The 24,834-nt window shown below is 41.5% G+C and overlaps 1 protein-coding gene and 2 long non-coding RNA genes across 4 annotated transcripts in view; 1 reads left to right on the forward strand and 2 right to left on the reverse strand.

The window, feature by feature from the left end:
• Positions 1 to 61: 61 nt before the first annotated feature.
• Positions 62 to 1,747, reverse strand: LOC149915534 (uncharacterized). Its single transcript, XR_016458695.1, has 3 exons — positions 1,569 to 1,747; positions 1,185 to 1,320; positions 62 to 143 (listed from the first exon to the last, which is right to left on the reverse strand). It is a non-coding gene; the product is annotated as an uncharacterized LOC149915534 (long non-coding RNA).
• Positions 1,748 to 4,334: 2,587 nt separating this feature from the next.
• LOC149915535 (uncharacterized) lies at positions 4,335 to 16,145 on the reverse strand. 2 transcript variants are annotated; one of them, XR_016458694.1, is made up of 7 exons: positions 15,730 to 16,145; positions 13,491 to 13,652; positions 12,705 to 12,779; positions 9,422 to 9,516; positions 8,683 to 8,839; positions 7,720 to 7,863; positions 4,335 to 4,438 (listed from the first exon to the last, which is right to left on the reverse strand). It is a non-coding gene; the product is annotated as an uncharacterized LOC149915535 (long non-coding RNA). The 2 variants fall into 2 exon arrangements; XR_016458693.1 differs by having other exon boundaries at positions 7,720 to 8,839.
• A 1,384-nt stretch (positions 16,146 to 17,529) lies between these two features.
• The window catches only part of ATP2A2 (ATPase sarcoplasmic/endoplasmic reticulum Ca2+ transporting 2), a 41,019-nt gene continuing 33,714 nt past the window's right edge, over positions 17,530 to 24,834 (forward strand). The window contains exons 1-3 of the mRNA XM_031592609.2: positions 17,530 to 17,842; positions 18,867 to 18,884; positions 18,978 to 19,060. Coding sequence (XP_031448469.1) covers positions 17,725 to 17,842; positions 18,867 to 18,884; positions 18,978 to 19,060 — 219 coding nt within the window. The 5' untranslated portion in view covers positions 17,530 to 17,724. The remainder of the gene's footprint in view (positions 17,843 to 18,866; positions 18,885 to 18,977; positions 19,061 to 24,834) is intronic.

The raw sequence follows: 24,834 nt of genomic DNA on the forward strand, positions 1-24,834 counted from the left end.
GTAGAGAAGCCGTAAGGTATAGCTCAGCTAATTTATTTTACACACACTTACTGTCAAATTAGAATTTCACAAGAAGTCTTTTGGAGAAGCTTTTGCAGTCTGAGGATACTGTCATGAAGGTCTGAATAACTGCAGATTGCAAACTAAAGTGAAACAGATTGCATCAGAATAGTGAATAGGTTAAGAAGCAGAAAAGAGCTGTTACTTCTTGCTGCAACTGAATTGCTAAGAAACAAGTGAAAATGTAAAATCCATACTTTCATCTTCCCAAGGCTCAACCCTTATTTTCAGGTTATTTCTACTACAGTGATTTTGTCTCGCAAAACTCTTTCATGTTAGACATTAAATAATGTTGAGTCACTGATGTGCCAGCTATGGTATCCAGTAGTTACTGAATGTAAACCTGAGTGTTTGCTTTCTCCAAGTCTTTGCCTCGGTGGTATCTTAAAACATAATAGTCTCTGCCTGTTGGCTTATTTTCTCGTGGGGAGAGTGACAGAACATTTTGTGTTCTCTTATCTTCAATAGCAATGAAACAGGAGGAGCTCCACAATGCGAAACCAAATCTACTGCTATTAATACAACATCCCAGCCACAGAGAAGAGATTTGTTTATTTATCAAAGCTAGAGATGCCTCTCTCTGACCTTTCCAGAGCTTGTGTGCTTTAGCTGGGAATAGATTCCTAAGAACGGGATGCTCTTTTTAAAAATATACACTAAAAACTCAGCCCCCTCCTGAAACAGAGCCAAGGCTATAAACCCAATTATGTGAAATGCCCCATAATGTTGAATATTTAGAATAAGTCTAACTGGGGCAACAGTCCATTGCACAGAGATCAGTCAGCCCACTCACCCTTCCTACTGCCAATCAGTGACACATTAAGTGACTATAACCATACATGGGCCCACTTTCTGAGGCCTAACATCTGCCTGCAGCCCAAGAAACCTGTCAGTAGGGCTCTTTTTTTTTTTTTTTCCCCCAGGATTAAAAAGTGTTTCAGACTGTACTGAACTGTATTTGTTTGTATTCTTCTGGAATTCGTTTTGAAGTAAAAAAAAAAAATCATTACATGCACAAATCAAAATTTAAGTATTTTTTTTTACCAGTTTGTTGTATTTGCTGACCTGTCTTAAGAGAATCTCTGCAATAGTTGAATCTTGCATTAAGAAACTGACTTATTTACCTGATAGATGCATAATCCACTTATCAAACGGTGCACCTCTAAGTCTCAGGGTGCTTCCAGTTTGGTCATCCCTGTTGGGCAGCTTTAAATTAAAGTTCCCTAGTTGTCTGCTTGCTAGGAGTAGCAAGTAGCTGTCCTGCAACACAGTTGGCAAAAATGAATGTAACTGGCTTCTCAGCCATCTAGTTCTCCAGCTCAGCAGATTAACTGAAACCACCACTGATTTTGGTACCTTCTCCATGATTGTATTTTAGTCACACAGGCTGTTAAGGAAATATCAAAGCAGGCCTGAGAGCAGGAACTGGGAGCCAGGGAAAGAATTGGCCCTATGTGTACTGATTCCAAAGCAATAATCATGTTATATAAAGGGAAAACAATACTTACGCCACCTCCTTCTCCTCCAACAGCTACAACAGAAGGCAGCATACGTTCCTTCATAGGAAGATCCAGTCTTATCTGACAGCTGTGCTCTAAGCGTGCCTGCTTAAGTGGGCCCTTCCAAGACACGCCTGTAGCTGGCTATCTGAAATCCCACACACTGGGCTCATGGCACTGCAGTTGGTTCCCCTCTTCTGCCTGCCCTTGGCTGCATGAGCACCAGCTCTCACGCAGCAGAATTGCAAGGCACGTCACAGAGCTGTTCACCTGTAAAGTAACACCAAAAAAAGAAATCAGACTGCCTCATTTAGCATTCAGTTCAGTGTGACTAACGTGTCTGTCAGATGCACTGGTAAAATTGCTTGTGGGCCTCAACACTGAACACTGACTTTTTTTGTTGCTGTTTTTGCTAAGTAATTACAAACTGCCTGTACCCATAAAATGGTGGAAAATAAAGGGCCTGAAAGCAGCATGAAGGTGTGTAAGTAGGAGCACAGCTGCACCTTCTGGCAGAAGTACCAGATGTTGGGGATGAGAAAGTGCCTTGTTGAACTGTGTCTTATGTCTAAGTCTTGTTTTAATTATCACACTACTTGCTGTTTTCTAGGTATTACATATAGGGTCCTGTGATTTGACAAAGCTGATCACCTGTAGAATTAGAAATAAACACCAAGAGTCCAAAATTACTATTTACTCTCTGTAAGCAACCATAGGGCAATTTTATCTATTAATAAAATCTCCCAAATATTACTCTGGACGGCGTAGCAGCTTGGAAGGCCAAAAAACTGTCTTTCATTACTTCTTCACACTTTTGAAGGAATTGGTTTAGCAGTGATGCATCCCCTCATGCTCTGACCAACTTCACACTTCATTTTTTATCCAAATCTAAGTAACAGGCTTTGGGGACCTTGTCTGTATTCCTTCCTACTCAAGTCTGTTCCCATCTGCCTGATCCCCTCAGTGACTTTACAATACTTCTTTTGTGTCACCAGAACTACTCTTGCCTCCCAGTCAAACTTCCCACACTGGTCTCTAAAACTGCACTCTCTGCTTTTGCATGTTCCGTTTCTGTATCTGCAAGCACATGAATAAGGGCTTGTTTGGGGACACAGAATTTAGTATGGCCATTTTACAATTTGGGTTCCGACTGAGCTGTGTGTCCATGGAAAATTGCCAAAAAGCATCTGATCCTGGTAATTAGGGGACGGGCATGTGAGGAACCTGTGGAAAGAGGTCCCTCACCCTGCCTGACTCACAGCTGGAGTTTCTCCCTGGCAGTTGAGACGGGTGATGTGAGAGGTTAGTCAAGAGTGGGAGCAGATTCCTGTGGGGCTTCACCAGCCAAATTCCTATCTAGCAAAAGGTTGCTACAGCAACTCTGAGCCACCCGAGATACAGAAATTATTGTAATGGCTGCTGAAATGCCTCGCTACTGCTCTGAGACAGGATAAGGAAAACCCTTCCCTTTGATATGGAATGGTTACCCACTGCCACGCTTTTATGTCAGCTCTGTACAAGCACCAGGTTTCCTGAACTTGCTTGGGAGCCAGGGTTACCTTTCAGTCCAAAGCGAGACACTGTTATTTGTGTATGCAGTGCAAACATAGAAATAATAAACCTAAACACTGAACAACAAGCCAATACTTTTTTTTTTTCCCATGGAGAGAATAAAATAGTAAACAAGTCGTATGATAAGTTACCATCCTATGGAGTGAGCACACCAGAATATAGAAACCTGCACATAGCCAAATTGTGTATTTTCCTGACTAGAGTTTCTGGTTTTCAGAATTCACATAGATACAAAAAGAAACAAACAAAGCAAAGATGGGACAAAAGCCCTCACAGCTTCCCAGCAACTGTCCAGCCATTTTTTGGCTGCCTCCAGCCTGAGCATGTTTTCCTTTGGCATTTGGCCCACTCACAGGTCATTCAGTCCACTGGACTATGTCATAAATACCAGACAGAGACGATGCTTTGGACAGAATGGGAAAGCTTGTGACCTAAACAGGACCTGAATTTAGAATGGGGTGGACTGAGGATAACAGAGACGTAGAACCAGCACTATCAGCATACTCTAAGTGAAAAAACTTTCTCAAAGTTGCTCCCATTTACCTCCCTTTTGCTTCAGAGCAACTCAGTTTACTCTAGAAACCAACAATGAAAATAGCAGAAATTATCACTGTGGGTGCAGATACACTAAAATTGACATGGTTACCTCCGGGCTGAATTTGGCCCAGCATGCCTACAACATCCTTTGGGATTATTCAATTCAAAATACCACACTAATCCAATCTCCTAAAGCTGCCAAATGTTGTAATATTTGGTATCAGCATGTGGCATTTTATAGTTTTTGATACAAGCTTGGTCTCTTGTTAACAGAGAATTTCTGAGGTTTGTTACCTTTCGCCAGGTCTGTGAGCTTTTGGGCTAACCCTGAAAAGCCTGAGAATGAACTCTGCTTCCACTGTGTCCAAACACCCCGAGCGAGTCATTGTCTACTGAGAAGTTGGTTCTCAGAACTCAAGAAAAGCATATCATTTTTAAAACAAAACATTTGTTAACTAAGGATTTCCTGGATTTTTCTGCTTTCTTATTTATACTATGATCTAGACACTGTGAAACCACTGTTTAACTTCCAGTATTATTTATGGAAGCCAGCCCGCTGATGTTTCCAGGTCTTAGAGAGAACTTCCAATTTGCAGTTTCAGTACCAGGTGCATAATCCTGACTTAAAGTAATAAACTAAAAAATAACATAGTGCAAGTACTTAACTCTGTCATGCTTTGTCTGACTATCCATGGGCAGGGCATCTTCTACCGAGTCAGGCTCCTGAAAGCTCTGCTTCTGTGACAATTTAGGACCTGTGCTTGTCCAACCTTTTCAATGCAGGAGGGGTAAATATTAGTTTGGGAGCACTCCTGTTTCGCACAGAAAGACAAAATGCTTGAGCACATGAACAGATTTTAGGAAACAAACAGTTTTTATGAAACTTTGCACATTAACACTTCTGACTAAAATTCTTCAATTCACAACAGAAAGAAGTAGGTAAGGAATGATGATTTAGCAGACTGGGTCCAACTTCTGTGCTGTCAGTGTGACTACTCTGATTTATAACTGTGGTGAAAAAATCACTTTAAAGTGTAACCCTCTCTGGATGCAGCCTGGGTTTGCATGCTGTTTGCATGCATTCTGTGCTACACATCACAGCTGCATAAACAAAGTGGTTTGTAAATATTAGCAAATTCGAAATCAGCATCTTAAATTTAGTTTGCTTGAGCAGAAATGACCATGCATATTGTACAAGGCAGCACAGAATCAGGTCAGTGAAGTTCACGTGACCCCTATCTAAGCAAGATATATTGGTTGCACAACAGGGGCCATTAACAAATAGAGGAGAGAGCGCAATAATAATAAATAGCTTATTTAAAACTCTGCTCAGGTGCTCCTTTACCTTACAGTCCTCCTGTCTGCCACTCATCAGAGGACTGTTTGTGCATCGTTGCACAAACTTCACCATCACACCATCAGTTACAGCTGCCCCAAAGACTTCTACGATGACAGATAAAGGTTACAATGTGCTGATGACACATGAGGATGTTGGTGGGATGGAATATTGTGACTTTCAAATGCCTTTTTGAAAACCTGGGGAAATATATCCCTGAAGTCTTTATTTAAGAGAGAAAATATTAAGTCTACAAAACTCTTGAAACACTTGCTGAAATTAGAAAATCTTGGGTTAGAAAAAGCAGCCCGGAATCACGTAATTAAAGATTACATTGGAGCATATACATGGAAAGGCAGCCTTTACTCTGGCATTTTCTAACTTCGGTGTGCTTGCAAGTTATTCATATTTTGGCAAAGATGTTGTATACTTGCAGTGTATATATTATATATAGAACTGCATTTATCTCTGCTATATTTTCTGCCTTACAAATACACTTTTCCTGGTTCCATGTCAGAACCTACAACATTAACATATTCAGATGCCAGTTGCTGGATTTAATTGTTTCTTGATAATCCAGAGGCTGAGCCTGGACTCGCTCAGCCTCTCCATACTTCAGTCTTATCTAGCACTTTTTCTAAGCCACCCAGATAAATTATCTCAGTGTCCTGAGGTAAAGTGATTCTCTTGTCCACGGGGTCTGGATTGCTCCAATTTCTTTCTTTATTTATTCTGCTTCATCTGCCAGACAGTTCTGAGCTCAAGCATTAAGAGTGATGAACAGGAAAAGCTTTCCCTTTCGCTGATTTAATTTAAAAAAGAAAAAATGTATAATGCTGTACCAAGAATTTCCAAATTAAAGAAGTGGTTTTAAAACATTTCTTTAGTAAGAGGGTGGACAACAATCCACATTAAGAAAGACCAACACGTGAATCTGAAAAGAATCCTCATGTAGAGTTAGAAAAATGGAAGAAAGAGTGGAGAAGGAGAGCCATTAATTCACCTTCTTGCAAAACACATACATAAGAATGTGGTGTATTCATTTGCACTTGAACAGATTATTTAGTTCTCCAGAAGGAATCAAAAAGTTTCCCATATTTTTTTCCTGGATAATTTTTGAAGAATCCTTAGAGTTATTGAGTTGTTATAGAAGCAGAAGTACCATATTTTACTTTTATTGCATTCAAATTCTGAATTATACTACTGATTAAAAGATTCATTTTCACTCATGTCCTCTTTCTGTAATACCTTCTCCAACAGCAGCAGAACACTGCTCTTTGTTGCTCTGTTGCTGTTCATGAAGTCAAAGCACTGTAAGTGGAAGTAAGTTTCACAATGTATTATGCAGAAATTTCAGTTTCATTTAATTCAGTGAAAACTGAGGCACAGAGATTCAGGAACTGTGAAATCTGGGAGAAGAGCAGAGCCTTCAGTATTCCATATGCACATCCACTCCTTCTCCTTCTTCCTTCTTTCAAAAAATAAAGGCAGTCAGTGTACTAAGCATCCTGTGACATGGTTAGAGAACTAATGTGCACTCCGACCACAGCAAATTTATATTAAAGATGCCAAGAACACTGAACACGTTAGTATCAGGAAATCCTGATTGCCTCCATTGAGAGGTCAATGAAAGATAATTGTGTACATTTGCTGTTTGTTACTCAAATATCACTTCCTTATGACAGTATGCATTACCTAATCTGCAGAGGTCAATGAATTACTCCTTAGTTCCTTGCAAATGACTGTGCAGTGAACTTTGCCATTTTTAATACATATTTCTGAGGAAAAAAGCTAGTGCTGCAGGTTTGAGGCTCAGAAAGCCTCTCAACCTGAAGCACATTTCATGACAATATATTTGTAGCACTAGAGCTTCCTAACTACCAGACCTAAGCAGAGACTCCCTTAGAACAGATTCACAATTTGCACAGAAGCTAGCACTCACTAAGCATATAAGGAGTCTAGTTGTTGATTACTGAGTCCTTATGCAATATAAATACAATTAGTCAGTATATTGATCGTCAAATACAAAGAGATTTAGGAAAACTGAGATATATGACCATCTAATAGTTAATAGTGGCTTTGGTGAACAGCTCGCTGCATTGTCAATTTGCTCACTTAAAAAAAAGAGGACCTAATGTGCAACTATTGCAGATCAACAGCTTGTCAAAACTGCATAAATGCACACAGACTGGTGGGGATGAACACAGGGCTGCTCATGTACGTAGCTGCCGTCTTCTCACCCATGTGGGGCTCCTCTGCAATCAGTCTGTATGGATACTTTGCACAGTTTATAGGTCTGAACCACAATGGATAGTTTCCATAGTACTAGAAATCTCCATGCTGAACCAGGACAGCAGGGTTTAACTTAGCAGGTAGTGGAATGCACAAGCACAGCACAGAGACAAGACTGGGGAATTAGGCTGCTGGCAAGTAGCAGCTGAAAGCTGATTGAACACAACAGATTGGGCTTTCATACTGGACAGATAGGCAGCAGCTATTTAAATGGAGCATTAACAGTTTTGCTCTTAATTATTTCCAAACCTTCCAGCTAATGCAGACTCAGTAGGACACGTATTTTGGCCTCATTTATTTGCTGTTTCTGTGTGAGTCGAGCTAAAGCTTTTGTTGAAAAATTCTGTCTGTTGAAAACCATTTTCTTTTAAGTGCTTGAATTCTTTCTTCAAGCAGTTCTCATGTAAGTAACTGAATACATACCTCACAAAAATGTTTGCTTTCTCCATTCCAAGTGGAATTTCTTCTGAAATGATGCTGCCTTACAAGCCAACAAATGCTCATCATTCTGACCCAGCAGCAGGTGGAAGGCCAGTAAAGTCCAGAGTTAAAGGGGAAACATCATACCTTCAGAAAAGGGAAATTGTTATCCATGCAGTTATATGTCATTTACTTTTTGGTCTGGGATGACCTAAGGCTGTGGCATTTCTGTGTACAGTACAGTTTTTCCAGAAGTTTTTAGAAGTATATCAGTTACAAGTTTTATCTCAGATATGTGTATAGTTAAACTAGTGACAGCCACAAGGGCTAGTTTATACCTCAAAGAATAAACTGAAATAACCTAATAAACCTTTACTAAGAAAAATGTCAAACCTATCTTAAATATCTCTGAAATAAGAGAATGACCTTCCAAAGTTACGTAGCTGCTACCAAAAGTGAGCATTTGAGCCCTGTTTTCATGCTTGTAGTTTCCATACATCCTCCATTATATTGTATTTCAATAAAAACTGGAAACCCTCATCAATACTAATTGATATTGATCCAGGGTGGACATACAATAGCACTTGTGACAAGTGGGACAGAATGTACCATTTGACATTTATTCAGCCTGAGAGAGGACAGACACATGAAGGTTATAGTAGTCTAAAGTTTAAAAGGTTCACGTAGACAACATGATATAGCAGAATAGAGTGGAACAGAATGGAATGCAATGGTTTGGCTGGGAAGGAACTTCAGTGATCATGGAATCCAACTGCCTCACCTCTTCAGAGCCAACCACGACTCCATGTTTTCTTAGGGATGATGAGTAGCCACAGGTTTTGACAGGGCAGAATTTCCATGAGTTCTTGTATGCAAATATGAGTTAGCAGATCTGCTGATCCCTTCCTACAGCCATCATAAACAGATCCCTCACAAATACAAGCCAGAAACTATTCACATCTTTACCATTCTCAGTGCGATTCTTATCTGTCTTCCTTCTTGGTCTTTTCTGGCATGTTTCAACTGTGGAAACTCTTAGATGTGGAAGGTAATCAAATTCACACTAGGAGACAGTACGTGAACTCAGCATATCGCCCAAGGCTTAGGCCTGAAGGAATTTCAGCTGTGCAGAGATCCAGTGCAATAAGAGAACACAGAAATATAAAGAACATATTGACATAGCTAACTATGAAAACAGACAGCATTATTGGATTGATAAAAGTAGTAGGGAGAGGGGGTAGAGGTGTGTGTAAAATAACATGATTTGTAACGACAGTGATTCACACTGCTTTTGCACAGATATAAAGAGCTACAGAAGCACTGTTCTAATTTGGTGCTGCCATAAACTCCCCAGCTGAAAGCAGCACCAACCAGTACAGGTGAGCCAATGTGGGACAGCAGCAAGGCTTGCTCTGTTCTTTCAGCGACTGCTACAGAAGTTCTGCCACACCTGCATTATTCCTGGAGTACCTTATCCTCCCCCTCCACTTTCTGCATGGATGACTGAAGCTACAGCCTGGCCCTAATTTTGCAGCTAGTCTCAACAAGTACAGTTAACAGTCCAAAGCATTCCTGGCACAGGGGAGCAGACACGAGCAAGTCTTTTAGCAATTGATATCCAAGAACATCAGACAGAATATATTTTCCGATTATGGATTCTTTATAAAAGTTATAAATTATGAACTCTAGATAGTTTGTACTGTACCTTCCATTTCAGCTGTGGATGTGATGATTCTTGAATTTGCAGTCAGAACAAGGTAGGACAATGTCTGTAATGGTTTTGCTTTCTGTCTGCAGAGTCTGGAAAAGAAAATCTATTTTTTTCCACAGTGGAGCAAGTTTTAATCCAAGCTCCATTTTACTACTCCATTGAAGACAACATAGTGTATGTTTTTCACATTTTCTGTGCTGTAAACAAGGAAGGAAATTAGATTATTAATTTTTAATTTCATTTAATCATCCTCTCATTCCTCACATTTATCTGCTTGCATATCACCGTATTATCTGTGGATGCAGCAGCTAAATGTCATTATTTTAATTGTACAAATAGGGCACTCAGAAACAAAATGCTTACCAAGAGGCCAGTGGCAGAGGTAGAAATATAACTGTGGGTTAGTGTTCAGTAACAAGAAAAAAAAAAGGAATTTGCATCTACAATGCTCTTGGATTTAAGATATTATTTTGCCTAGTTCAAAGATACTGTATTATGTCTCCACATGGCTTTTTCTGAGAGCTGTACAGCTGCAGTACTAGTGTTCTGAAATGTCCCAACTGAATTTCAAATGAATATCAGAAATAGGCAAGGATATACATGATACATGCAGAATATGTATCTAGGGAAATCACAGAAGATCTAGTTTCCACTAGTTGGTTATACATAAATTATTTAGGCGATCTTCGTAAGCCTGTTGATTAGCTGGAGGCAGATATCTATTTTAGGTGTACTTAGGGTCAGGATTAACTCACAAAACTTGGATGGCATTGTCCATAAAACAGCTAGAATCATTTCAGCAATCTCATTCAAAAATGAGGTATGCTCTTTTATCACTTTTAAATATATACTTTTTAGCTTTCCCCAATGAAGAGGATGACATTTTTTGAAATGATGTGTTAAATGTCTTACAAAGCTATATTAGAAACTATTTAGGTGACTGGAGAAAGAACAGGACTGAGAGCCAGGAGACTATTTCTATTTCTAGTTCTGCCTTAGATTTTGTGACTTTGAACCTCAGCTCCTGCTTCTGTGAAATGGGGATGATAATATTTACTGTTCTCTCAGGGATATTGTGTAATGCAATTTTCATGATGGTCTCTGAAATGTCTGAGATCCTTGATTACAGTGTTCAAAGGAAAGCAATTAATAAGATAATAGCAATCAGAGTATCAGCATGATTATTGATGATAAAAATAATGTTTGATAATGTTATTGATATTAAATTATAAGCTTGATAGCATAATTCTCAAAAAAAAAAAGCCCAACCTGTTCATATCAGGAAGATCGTTGTAACACACTTCTAGGAACAAGAATGCTGCCAGCATAGTTGCAGCATGAGTGGAAAAGAATCTGTGAAGCTCTCTGTCTGAGCAATTGTAGGAGGCAGAAATGAATATCTTTTCAATAATGCTTTGTGACACAGGAGCAGAAGCAGCTTTAGAGCTTAACAGTATTTTTAAAATATGACTCAGGAGAGGTTTTCTTTTTCTAACTGAGCTGGGGGAAAAAAAAACACAAAAACCACCCAAGAGTCAAATAATCTTTTAGAAACCTGGAACCTTTAAATAAAACAAGTATTGTAGGTCAGGATAATTTGAATTTGCATATAACACCATTGACAAACACAGAAGAGATCTATGCATAATAAACAGCCAAAAACAGATCTGATATGTTGGAAACCTTGAGTTCTGAGAGATTAATGAATTGCCCCTTCCACAACATAGCATTTCTGTGAAATACCTATATAGATTGTACTGAATAGCAGAAATAAGAAACATGAAAGATCAACACAGCAGTAATTCCACTAAAGCAAAATGTATTCAGATTTGGTTAGTCACAGTAACAGAAAATGAAAGCAGTTCTACAGCTTCTCTTTTCTTCCCACGTTAGGAAGCTGATGTAAAGACCTTAACAAAGGTAGGGGAAGGTGACAGATGCAATGCAATTGCATCCATTACTCCTACCTCAGAAATAGTGCCTTTTTAAAAACAAAGCCCACCATGGCTTTCTGATGGTTCAGACTGGAAGAATTTCACTGGTAATCCAAACAGGATCATCTGGTTTCAATCTCTGATTTTGCCTTATATTTATTGTAGGAGACAGAAAAGATCAACATAAAATCTAAACTTATCATGTAACTAATAAAAGAGCTTCTTTGACAGTATAGGAGAATGAAAACTAAAGTGGTATCTTTGGTATTTTAGTAGTAACTTTTAATGGGTTTGGATTAAATCTTCAACACAAAACACAGAAAGGTGCTTCAGCTTGTGTCATACCAGAAAATGTCACAAGTCTAAATAAGTCGTGTGCCATTTGTCTGAAACAGTGGCTGAAAATCAGGTAATCTCCATGATTATGGAAAGCTTTCCAATCTCACATTATTGCTACTCACCTATGTGGAGAGCATAAGGATGTCATCCTTTCAATTTTGAAAAGCCATAGGAATAACTGTGATTCAGTAAATATATGAAATGATAGCTATGCATTGCATGGGGGAACTCTTCATGGTACAGTACTAAAAACCAAAACCAAAACCAACAACAATACATATTGTTTATACCACCTTGATTATAGTTGCTGATATAGTCAAGAAATGAAAAAAAAAAAAGTTTTCAAAATAAGTAATTCAGATCACTTCAACATAAGACTCTTATTAGACAAAGATGGGGTAAATAGAAAGTGAAAAGACAAAACACTGGCATCAGTGAGCAGTGTTCTGGTTGTCGTTGCTGCTCACAGATTAATATAAGCATCATTATGAACATACTGATAGGAACATATGAGAAGTGTTAACTGTGTACTTTTCAGACATCCTTCTTTCCTTCATGCTTCCTATCACAGGCAGGACCATAGAAAAAAAACTGTGGATGAGTAATTTCCATTCTCTTTTCCTTTCAGTGTACAAGACTGGTTCTGTCTCCATAAATATCTATGAAGCAGGAAAGGAATTTGAATTTATAGTGCCCCTAGAGTCGGATACAATGGCACTATTAATCTACAGTAATTATTGCCCTACCTTGTAGCTGGTAGTTTCTAGGACTTGTCATTTGCCTGCTGAGCACCAGACTAACTCTCTTATACCTGGTTAGTATAGAGACAGTTGCACTACATGTTCAACAGAGTGCAAGACAAGCTCTGAATGCCACAGTAATGTTTTTAATGTATTCAAGAATCACAAAAAGAAAACCATCCAAAGTAACTGTCTTAAGTATTAATACTCAGAGAAATGGGGCTGTGTGGTGTGTTTGTGTGTCCAACCTGGGGCACTGCTCACCTGAATGCCAGAGACTGCTGACTGCTGGCTTCAAAACCAAAGCAACCTCTTTGTTCTGGAAGTGTGGCCCGAGCTCTATAGCAAAATAATGCAATAGGCAGCATGACTACAACAGTTAGCCATCAACTCGTTACAGACATAAAATACAGGTCAATTTTGTAACGCCTTCCCAACAACAAACTCTAGCATTTCATCAGCATTGTGGCTGACCCTGCGCATCCTTACAAGCTTGGCAGTTTCCCTAGCCTCTTCTACAGATAGTAAAACCAAGATCCAGAAGCTTGTAAGAGATATTTACAAAGGAAAAAAAAAAGGGGAAAAAAAAAAAAGGCAGCTAGCTGCCAAATTAATTAGAATTAGACTTTAATTAGATGGAAAATTCAGGTCAGGATGAGAACATAATTCAAATCTCGTGGGCACCGACCAGTGCTTTGCTTCTAAAGTTGTTCTGCATTTTTAAGATAGCAGTGAAGCTGATTTCCCTTTAAGAGAAATGACTTGGCCATCAAGTAAGGATAACATTATTTTTTCAGATATGCATGATGGATCTGGGTTCTGATAAAAATGCTGCTCTCTCCCATACTTCTAGATCCCCTATTGACGTCACTATTGGGATAGAGAGAAAGATTTTTCCAAACAGGGAAATGGAGATGATTGTGGCAAATACTCTAACAGAGTCTTCAGTGATAAACTAAATAACTATCAATAGGACAAAGAAATAAGAGGAGAAATCTGCCAAGCCAAACTGCCATCTCTTATTGTCACTGAGACCAGAATCTGGCTCACCATCTCTTCTGCACTACCAAGGCAGTGAGCAGCTGTTCTGTGCAGGAACAGGAATCCATTTGTAGAAATCTCCCAGCAGCAACACTGTCCTTTGTGTGCACGGTCTCTTGGCCTCTGTGGTAGACAAATTCTACCTGCTGCTGGTACGGGAACATATATTTCCTAAGAAGAAAAATTGATAAAGAATGAATTCAGATTATCTTCATTACCAACATTTGAACTCATATTTAACCACTGATTTTTCTACTGGGTTTCTGTAACTGTTTCATCCCGGTATTTTTTGCATTTTGCTGTTTAAGCTATAAGCTTCTTAAAGAGAGAGAGGGGAAAAAATCCCTAGACATAATACCATGAAATCAAAGAGCAAGCTGACTGGGGAAAAGAAAAAAAAAAAAAAAAAACAGTTACTATATTTAAACTGCATTATCCTATCACAGAACTGCATTTTTAAACCTTTCCACTTTGATGCAGCATTTTTGCAGCATTTTAATATGTTTTAGTAATTTAAAATGGCTGAAACATTTTAATAGCCACAATTTAAGAGGACTAAAATAGTAGAGTAGGAGAAAGAATGAATGCCCCCGTTTTTCACTCGTAGCAACGTGTATCTGAAATCAGCTGAGGTAATGAGCGCAGCGAGTTTGGTGGTCCCAACCGAAGTCTCATCAGGCACTTCGCCAGCCTGCAAAAATCATCACATAATTTGGCACAGTTAAGCAGTATAACCTTGTCTCGCTCACTGAAGGAGATCCAGGCCTGAAATAGGAGGGATACTGCTGCTCATGGTCAGCACTCGGTGTATTGCCATAACCCAGAGCCACTGTGTGTGGTGCCCTTCCATGCTACATTTAACTCTGAAAAAATATTCATCTTCTTTGAAACTTGAGCTACAAAACAGATATTTTGTGTACAGCGAGAGACGATCCATGTGACGGTCAGTAACTCTACAGTGAATCTGCTCTGCAGCAGCGTGGATGAGTTAATGTTACTGCAGTTTGAAGGAAGGCATCCTGCAGTCCTCTCTCAGGCCAAATTCCCATTTACTTCAATTAGTAAGCATTACAGGAACAGTTTTAATGCTGCTGCCTGATGTGTTGGCTTCTTCTTCTAATATATCACAGTGAAAAAAAAGACAGCAGGCCAAATGCATGAATGGTATACTTCCATTATGTGAATGGAATTTCATCAAGGCTAAAGCTAGTCCATTTTGTTGTGCCTCTTTCCAAGGTAACGCTCTACAAACAAACTGCAACTTTACTTCAGAGCAGCAAAATAAATCAGTTTCCTTTCTGGAGAATGTAAAGCTATGTGCACCTGCTGGAATACCAATCTGGAAGCTTTCATGGGCTTGCACAGCTTAGGCAGAGCTGAGTTGCCTTCATTTTGATTTGGGTCAGGATAACCATCTTTTTTAAGATACAAGACAAATTGCTTAGGAAACTTTATGAATCCCTGGATAATGGTGGGAAATTACACTTTTCAATTCACAAACCTAAGCTCTTATTGTATGAAATGATGCCAAAATGACCACGTACTGATTCTGATGCATCAGTTTTGCACAGGAAAGTGACTGTAAAGGAAATTCTGCTCTGGAGGAGGAACACCTGTAGCGCAGTCCTCAGCTCAGCCATTCTTCTCCCAAAGTTCACTGAGCTGTAACAGCATTCAGTGGCAGGACTGTACTTTTATGTTTTTTTCCAAATTATTTGAGTCTATGTTTAAAAGATACAAAAATTGGGAAGAATTAAATCCTCCATTCTCAACGGATGAGAGAGAAACAAGGAAAGTGGAGTTGTCAAGATGTAGCAGAAATAGTGAATCCTAGAGAATGCCAGGAGTTCACCAAGATTAGGTAGAATGCAAACTCTACTTTCCTAGCAACACTTCTGCCTGTTAACCAGTTGGACTACTTTTTTTTTATATGCTGCCAACCTCTAATTGCACATGCCATGGTTCTGGTATGCCTAAATACTTTCCCGTCAGCCTTTTTGGAAACAAGCTCAAAAAGGAAACCAATAATGATATACAGAATACATAACAGAAGGAAATAACTATGAAACATGACAATTTTTTTGTTTTGTTTTTTTTTTTTTGCTTAGAGCATCTCTCTGTATGTGCAGTGTGATGCAGTGGTCCAAAAAGCAACGTAACTGTATTCAAGCAACATTTGGCACGCAGACTAATCCTGCTGATAAAAAAGGATGAAATTAACATGGCATGGAGTAACTAATTCTCGTACCTAAACTAGGTCATCTCATGAATTTTTATTCAGAATTCAGAACTATCCTGTGAAGTGCAGACATGCTGTCAAGAAATCCTTATCTGGACATTGCCTAAATTACACAGGATCTCTTCTGGGGCTGTTGCACTTTTGCTAGAAAGGATGCAGGGCAACACAGTGCCTATGATGCCATAATTTTTATATCGCTGTCCCCTCTCTTCACTTCCTGTGCCAATACAGAGGTAAGATTCAGATATTTTCCTTCCAGATCAGTTTCTCACAGTGCGATACTGTGGGTGGTTTTTAGCAGCGATGGATGTGCAGCTTGTATGTAGGATCTGCATTTATGTAAGCCAGCACACATGAACAGATCAGCCCTTGTATTTGCACATGCATAAGAAACGGTTGAAGCCGAGTGTTTTTAAGGGAATTTATCCCGTGCTCTGTACAGTTTGCTGTGTGCACTGCCGGTGCCAGTGATGTCAGGCGGCGCTGAGCTGACAGCTCGTCCTGCATTCATTGAACTTTCTGCGAGTTAAGGGGCAGGATGGCTTAAATCAGTCAGTTTACAGCATTCTGTATCTGTTTTCGAGTCTCTGTCACTTACAGAGATACCGCGCAGAGGGAAGCTGCTATCTCACACCGCGCACACCGCCGAAATCACACTGTGCGGTTTCTCCCTCCTCGCGTTATCTCCGCGCGAGGCAGGGCTGAGTGTGCGTGTCGCTGTTATGTGGCAGGGCAGCGTGCGGCGCAGCGGCAACCGGGGGAGTCGTGCGGCAGACGCGGCTCTGCCAGCACAGCGCCCGCGCAGCCCAGCGGGACCTCTGGGAACGGAGCCGTCGGGTGCCGGCAGGGCGGCACGCAGCCAGGCTTCCTTCCCTCATCGCTGGCGGGTCCGTGGCCGGGCGAGGCTGCTGTCCCCACAGATGTGGCTGCAGCCCCTCTCACACCCATTGGCTGCGTCCACCTCACGCTGAGGTGGCGGCAGCCCAGCCGTCGCTGGCCGTTTATGTGAGGTTCCTGTCGCGACAGAGCCGGGCAGCCCCACACGCGCGCTCCCCTCAGCCGGGGCAGCCCCGCTTCCCTCAGCCACTCGGCGCGGGTTGAAGCCAGGACAGAGGGCGGCCACAGCGGTTCACTCCGGGCCAGGGGGGCGGGAAAGCGGCCACCCCACCTGCGGGCCTCTCCCACGGCGGAGCGGAAGCGCTCGGCCCGCCACACGAGGCCTGCATCATCATCACCACCACCCTCCTCCTCCTCCTCCACCCCTCAGCCGAAGGCGGGCGACCGCGCTGCGCAGGACCGCGCCTCAGCGCCGCGGGGCGTGGCCCCGCTTTGCCCCGCCCCCTCCTCTCGGCCGGCCAATCAGCGGCGTCCACATGCCGCGGCGGCGAGTGGGGCCCCCGGCGGCCCAGCTCCCGTAAGTTACATTAGAGCAGCCGCCGCCGGTGCGCGACCGGAGCGAGCGGGAGCCAGCAGCGGGGCTGGGCTGAAGGGGGGGGAGGCGGCTGGAGCCGTGACGAGCGGTCTGAGCGAGGGCGGGAGGGACGGATCGCGAGCCTTTCCCCATCAGCGCCTTTTCCATTTTTCTTTAGAGGCGAACGGGGCGAGGCGTGCCGTTATCGCCCTCCGCGGGGCGACCCCTGAGGATACAGCGGCGCCGGGTGCCCGCCTCTCCGCTCGCCTCAGCCGCCCGCCCGCGCTCGGGGGTGCGTGAGTTCCCCCTTTGGAGAGGCGGCCCGGCTCCCTCAGAGGGCGTGTGGGGTGGGAGGGGGGCGGGGGCTTTTTTTTTTTTTTTTTTTCTTCCGTCAGTGTTCCCTTTTTTTTTTTTTTTTTCCTATTTTTTTAATTTTCTTTCCTCTGGAAAGAGTGAAGCCGGCTCTGCGTTTGGGGGGTCTATGGTGATAGCACGGGGGCGGTGGGGGAGAGAGCGAGGGGCTGAGGAGGGGGCAGTCCGCGGCTGAGGAGGAAGAAGAAGCGAGGCTCCATTTGCCGCTCCCTGCCCCGACCATGGAGAACGCGCACACAAAGACTGTGGAGGAAGTTTTGGCGTATTTCGGGGTCAACGAAAGCACCGGGCTCAGCCTGGAGCAAGTCAAGAAGCTGAAGGAGAAATGGGGCTCCAACGGTAGGTGAGGCGGCCCCGCGCCGCGATGCCGCCCTCCGCTCTTTCCCCTCTTCCCCCCCCCCCCTCCTTCACGCCGCTCTCCTGCCCTCCCGTCCTTCCCGGGGCCGCGCTTCGAGGCCTGACGTGTCTGTGCGAGCAGAGCCGGCATCTCTTGCAGGACCCGGAATCGGAGCGCGGCAGAGAAGATGGCTGACTGCAACTCCACCTCGTGGGTTTCTTTCAGAGCCCGGAGCGGGGCTGGCAGCTCCGCCGTCCCCCCCCCCCCCCCCCCCCCACGGGGCTCCTGCCGTGCTGAGATGGAGCCATCGCTGCTCTTCGCTCTTCTTTTCGCTATCCTTCAGTTTCCCCTGCTTCCCGATGCTTTTTTGGCCCAAATTTTTGCATTCTTCTTTCGAGTCGTGGCACAAAATTACGCTGATGAGGTATTCCTGTTGTGTTTTTTTTAAATAAATCTTCGTTTCTCGGCCTCGTTCAGTCCCTTTCGAACCCTCACAGTGTTGTATAAAAATAAAAAGCTGTGAGAAGGTTGCACTTCTTTCTTTTTGTTCAGCTTCCACGCCTCTAGCTGTGGGGAAATAAAGGGAGAGCAGAAATAAGAAAACCTTCAAGTGGAGAAAAGAACTCGAAATATTTTGCACCATGCTTCCTTCTTTTTTTTAATTATTTTTGTGAGCGATGGTGGGGGAAAAATCTTTATCAGCATTTGGAAAGCATTCTGAGCCTTTGACCCTTTGTATGCAGCAACAGCAGAAGTCACACAGCTGGCTGGAGTGATGACTTGGCTGAATCATAACCCTCAGCAGATCCCAGCTAACCTGTGTGTGCCGTAAAGCACACGACTAGCAGGCCCATTCGATGCTCTGATGAACAGAGCCCCTTTAGTAGCTATTTCAGTATGGCTTTCCAGCCCAGTTGAGTCTACAATGTGAGAGCAGTATCTGGTGGGTGTCTTATAATGCTCTAATGATTTCTTCAATCATTTCTTTTTTCTCACATGCTGCCTGAAAAAATCCGTGACTGATAGAGTTACCAGCTGAGGAAGGTAAGTATTTCAATAAAATTTTCTACACATTCTTGTCAGTAATTCTTTTTTTTTTTTGCATGCATGACTAAATGTCTTCTGTACATTTTGCAGGAAAAACCTTACTCGAGCTTGTGATTGAACAATTTGAAGACTTACTAGTTAGAATTCTGTTGCTGGCAGCTTGCATATCTTTTGTAAGTATGAATAGCTCTTATTTCATTGATTTGTGTATCGCAGGTTCAGGACCAACCTGTGTTCAATATATAGGAACTACACACACTGCTCTTCTTCTGTAGAAGATGCTAAGTAAATTGTTCTCTTTTAAACTAATTACCTTGTGAAGAGGCTTTTGTATGCTTGAAAACAAAGTTTCAGGGGATCTGTTATGGTATGAGTCAGAAGTACATAGCTCCACTAGACAGGTATTTTAAAGGCACTTCTCATTCAACCCAGCTTGCATGTTTGAAGTGGGATTTCCCAATGCTTTTGTTGGCTTTGGAAACTAACCTTGAGTAAGCGTTTAACTGGTCACTCTTCTTGCCTTTGAGTTAATCGTTATCAAGCTCAATGTATAATCATTGGAAGACATTTTTGGATGCAGTGCAGACTGGAAATAGAATTACATGGCGAGTATTCCAGTTGCCTTCCCTTCCTGATAATAGCAAGGTGACAGTTGTTGCTTTTGACAGTGACAAGAATGATGACGGCTGTGATGGCACCATTGTTGACCAAATTTGGTAACTGACCTTTGGATAGTCATAAAATGGACCTCTTGCTTGGCGTACAGTTTTGAAAGAACAAGAAGAGTTGAACTGAATTTTTTTATGAACACGTTTAGCTGGTCCTTTTACGCAATACATGAAGAGTGTGTTTGCTGAAAAACTGGAAAACTGAACACACTCTTTGTGTATAGAGGGAAGATGAAAGCTCCGTGTCTTAGGGAGCTGGGTGACAGAAACAAAAGCGTGCAGAATATTAAATCGTTTAGAAGTCAAAGTTTATAGCAGACTTTGCCCTGGAGTTGTAATTAACTGCTTTATAAAATAAAGCAGCAGCTCTTGGGGGTTGTGGAAATTGTGGTGACTCTTTAGCTAAGGGCAAAGTAATTACGATGGGCAGAGGAGAAACAGTTCTGTGGAGATATGGGGGAAAGGTTGTCCTGGTGTGGTTGCTGCAGCATATTGTGCTGCTGCTCCTTGACCAAGGCAGGTTTAGCTATCGCCATGCAGACACCTCTTCTAAAGTGCTGTGGGTTTTGGTGTGTGTGTGTGTACCGTTAGCAGCTGAGCAACGCTTGGTGGTGTTGATCTTGACCATGGAGATTGATGTGCTTTACTCGTTCTTCTGTTTCCTGAAGAGGAAATCAGGCTGCCCATAGAAATGTGAATAAGCAGGTCATTTTAAAACTCTCCTTCCTCCGCTTTTCTCATTTTCTCCTCCCGGAGGACTGGAAATGAGAATGAGATAAATGACAGCACAGAATACTGTTAACCTTTCATTCTATTGCAAATTACCTGTTTTTATTACAACCAAGTAAGTGAAGAAATAACCTTCCCCAAACTTAAAGATTTCATTGCTGAATGTGAGTACTGAGTGCGTTGCCAGACTGACACAGGTTGTGTACTGCCAAGCACACACTGCAAACTTTTAATAAGGGTTCAATTTCTTTTTTCAGTATGCTTGCTTTTCTTAATTGTGGGGAGATTGAGCTCCAAAATGACCGTGGGAGAGCTCTAGGTTGTCTGCTTCTGTGCTGCTGGAATGGTATATGACCTTGGATTGCTGCTTTGCCTTTGCTGTGTCCCCCATGTAAGAGTTCTGGCTATGCACTGTAACACTATTTCAGAAATGGCAAGGGTTTTCTTTTCAGTGAATTATAAAGGAAAAATACTGATATATTTTGCTTTTAACACTTGTAAAGCACTTCCCCTTTGTTTCTGTCTTTTTTCCTGTTCAGAAGGGGATCATCCATTGTCGTCTTTTCTTTTGATGCTTCTTGATGAAAGCATATTAGAGGCTTTCATGGTAGCAGTAAGGAGCTGTTGAAAATGTTGATAGAAGGACTGGATTGCTGTAAAATTGGATGCAGTTAACATTGGGGAATTTGTGTTCCTGAAGATGTTTGAGCAGTGTGTAGCTATGTTGGACTTGTGGACAGAGAACTTAAAAACACTGCATTGAATACTGGAGCTGTATGTAAAGCTGGAACTGTAAATTATGCTAAACCATTCTTATGATGGAATAGCTTAATGTTAAAAGTTAACTTCCGTGTCTGCATTGTGCTGTCTTTTACAAGCCTTAAGAATTCAATTTTTGCCGTTTGTTCTGTTGCAAAGCACGCAGAACTCCCTGTACCTTAGAGATCTTGAATTGGATAATTAGGCTTAAAATGGAGTCAGCTAAACTTTTGTTGTTTTTGAATGTTGAGTAATACCATTGAGAACTGCTCTTTATTTAGTAAGTCAGGACTGTGACTTCTTGGGGGCAGTGCTGGACCCCTCAGAATCATACTCTGGATCCTGGTGAAGTGCTGATTCACACTTCAGTTCTGTGACTGCTTTTTACTGTAAGTTATTGCTTGATAGATCTTAAACTATAGTATTTGAGTAGAAAGTAGGACTTCGTGTAGTGTAACAACAGAAATAAGTGTGGATAATGGCACCTATTTGAAATAACTTGCAGCTGAAGACTTTTAGACCTGGTGTATATCCAAAGGAGGATTTCTGTCAAGATGCTTAAATGAGTAGTTTACTTTAAATGGCAGTGAATAGGGAAAAATGGCTTACCAAGTATTGGCTCCAAACTCTTGCTAAGCCTTTGAATTATTAGTGAGAGAGCAGAGTGTTAGAATCAGGAACAAGACCATACTTTTAAGCTTTCCTGAGTGTGTCAGTGAAAACTTGCTCTAATTTGAATTTGAACAGTTATGCTTACTGAAGATCAAATGGAGAATGTACATTGCTGTGCTTTGGCATCACATCTGTAACGCAGGCTTTCAGGAAGGCACAAGTGCTGTAGGGCAGTGCAAGGAGCAGTTCTTCACCAGCTGTACGCTGTCAGTGTAAAACTTCATGGTTCAGGTGTGAGTGGTGGCACTTCAAGGTGTGTTAGTTTACTGTTTCTTATCGTGGAAGCTTTTCTGGTGATTGTGACCATAAAGCTTAACAATTGATGGCATAGAAACAACAGTCTTGAATATCAAGGTCTTCATTCAGCTACGTTTTGGTGTAGAGACATGGCCTGTTGCACAGCGTTCTGTTCTGAGTGCCTTTTGTGTCCTCTGTTCCCACAAGGCCTGTCAGGTATGTGTCAGTAAAAATAAATCAGGCTAACAGCTGAATCTGTGTCACCCTAGCTGATTGTAGGGGTCATTTGCTGCCTGTTGCCTTGGCTTGTAGATATTGTGTGCTGCATTCCAGGTTGGAGCTGCTGTTACAGATGTGCCAAGTTAGTAACTGCTTAAATTCTCACACTGTTATTTCTCCAATATTTTTACTGGCCTGAAAGTATGGCTTTTGAAGGGAGACTGTGTGATTTCTGATGCTGAGTAAATGGAGCTAAATGCAGACTTGGACATTATTTCAATATTTTGTCAGACAACGGTGAAGCTTACGCAGAGATCATTTGCAAAGTAGATCTCAGCAGGTCAGAGGCCTTTGTAGCCTAAATTCTAGGTACAAGTAAAAGGATGTTTAATTTTCTGTGAATTCTGGCTTTTTTAGTCCTTCTATTTCTATAACATTCTCTGAAATCTGCTGTATTTACATTAAAAAAAAAAAAATCAGCCCTGTTCTGTAAATGACTTCTACAAGTTGCAAAATGTTACTTCTGTATCTTAATTCAGAATAATACTTTGAAGAGCAATGTGTGTTTAACTGCACAGCCCTATCTTTGCATCACATCCTTACTGAACTCTCTTCTACAAAATGAAGTACAGGCTGGAAACTCTACCAACAACTTGTTAAAATTTAAAGCCTATGAATGAAAACTTAGAGCCAGTGAGTATGGCCTCATTTGTGGTAAAAGGTGAGCAAACTGCTGATGGAGGCAGTAAGGTGTGCTGGTAAAACATGGCAGGCTTTGCCCTGGGATCACCCCAGAGCTACCTGTTAAGGTCAGGAGCTGCATGTGGCACAAGAGAGCAGTGGCTGAGGTATTTCCCATTGGCATTCTTCTAGCTAAACCTCAGTTACTCAGTAGGGCTACAGATACCAAGTGGTGGGGTAGCATCACAGCAGTGATTCCATTTTAGTTTGTATAAATTGAACAGGAGTGCTGTGTGCCTTTTTTTTTCCCCCCTTGGTTTTGTTAATGCTGATCACAGGAACGTGTTTTCATTTAAGAAATACAGAGTAGCATTTCCATCTGATGGGTGCTTAGGATCTGCTAATGCAATATAATGCTCCATTAATATTTATGGTCAAGATTACATATGTATTCTCCTTGCGTAGCAAATAATAATCCTATTTAAATTGGAGGTGTTCTCTTTGGTGTTTCCTGGTGTTCAGGGTACCTGAGAAGTAACTGGGGCAAGTATTAAGACTACTAAAATAGTTTGCATCTGCTTAATTTTTAAGCTAATTTGTATTGAAAAGAAAAAATCATTAAAGGAGGGCTTTCTGAGCAGCAGTTAGTACTGTGTCCAAAATGTACTGAATGTTAATTCAAAGTGTCCTGTGAGAAGAAAGCTCACTTAAAAGTTGACTGCAGTTCTGCATCACCAGCTTTAATTAGTTTAAGGCTTTTCTTTGGTCAGGATGAGCTCCTACTCCATCTGCTTGCTTCTAAATTCCCAAAAAACCTTTTTGTTGAGATGGCAATGAACCTGTTTCCTTCTGTTGGTGGCTACAGCCTGCTGGGCAACAGAACTTAATCTTGAAACTTCCATTCTTCTAATTCAGTTGTCTGCTTAATGATAAATAGACACCTGGGCCAACTTGCCATTGTAACTTAATTTGTAGAAATGCCAAAGGCTGTAAGGACATGTCTTTCCTGGCTGTGTTCATCAGCACTCTCCTTCACTGCTGCCTTGTACCTCTGATCCCCTCTTTCTTTCTCCCTGCACACCGTAACTCTAGCAACCCAAAGTCAATGTGCTGAATGAAAGTTGTCCTCTAAGCTGCCCGTGTTGCCTGTTGGTATGGGACTGTTGGGTATTGCTGTTAATTGCCCTTACGTTTTCAGACTCCCATTTCTTCTGAGTACTTATTTTTGTTCTTTTCTTATTATTCTAAACTTCTTAAATGGTAACTTTTCTTACTGACCCTACAGCTTGAACAACATATGGGAGTGGTATCTAAGCTTTTCTGTGTATGAGTTTAAGTGACTGTGGCTAAAATATGGTGGAGGCCATTCTGAGTAACAGACAAGAACTTTGAGGGAAAGCCTCTCGAGGCTCTCAGTGTGCAAGTGGAAGCTTTGTAACATAAGCTCAATACTTGGACACGAGTTGTAGGTTTTAGCATAAGATCTGTTGTTACCAAAATCGCCTCATTAAAAACCCCTTGCTCAACCTTTTGGATTTGCTGGTTTCTGTTGTTAACATCAGACTACTATCAAATAATAAATCTCATCTGTTACAGCAGTATGTGTTGCCTGTCGCACATGTCCTAAATGGAGTGTTAATGAAGCAGTAATTTCTATAGTAGAACCAAGCATTCACATTAATGTGTTCTGTTATGTATGTGGCTATATTTAGATTCTAGAACTAGAGCCCTTGTTAATAACTGCATGGAAACTTTTGCAGGGAGATGGGTGTCTTGCTGCCAGGATTAACAGGTTATTTTGTTTTAATCTAGTTATAAATTGATAATTTCACCCAACAAGCAACTGAAGATCTAAAACAGTTTAATAGATTTGTGCTATTAGGGCTTCTTATCTATCTGCTCTTTTTGAAGTAATGGTTTATTGAAGGAAAGATCCTTTGAGCAATGAATTCTGGTTCTCCTTGATGTATTTGCATTACACC

The sequence above is a fragment of the Phasianus colchicus genome, chromosome 18 (assembly GCF_987193195.1).
Source record: "Phasianus colchicus chromosome 18, bPhaCol1.hap1.1, whole genome shotgun sequence".
Taxonomy (NCBI): Eukaryota; Metazoa; Chordata; class Aves; order Galliformes; family Phasianidae; genus Phasianus; species Phasianus colchicus.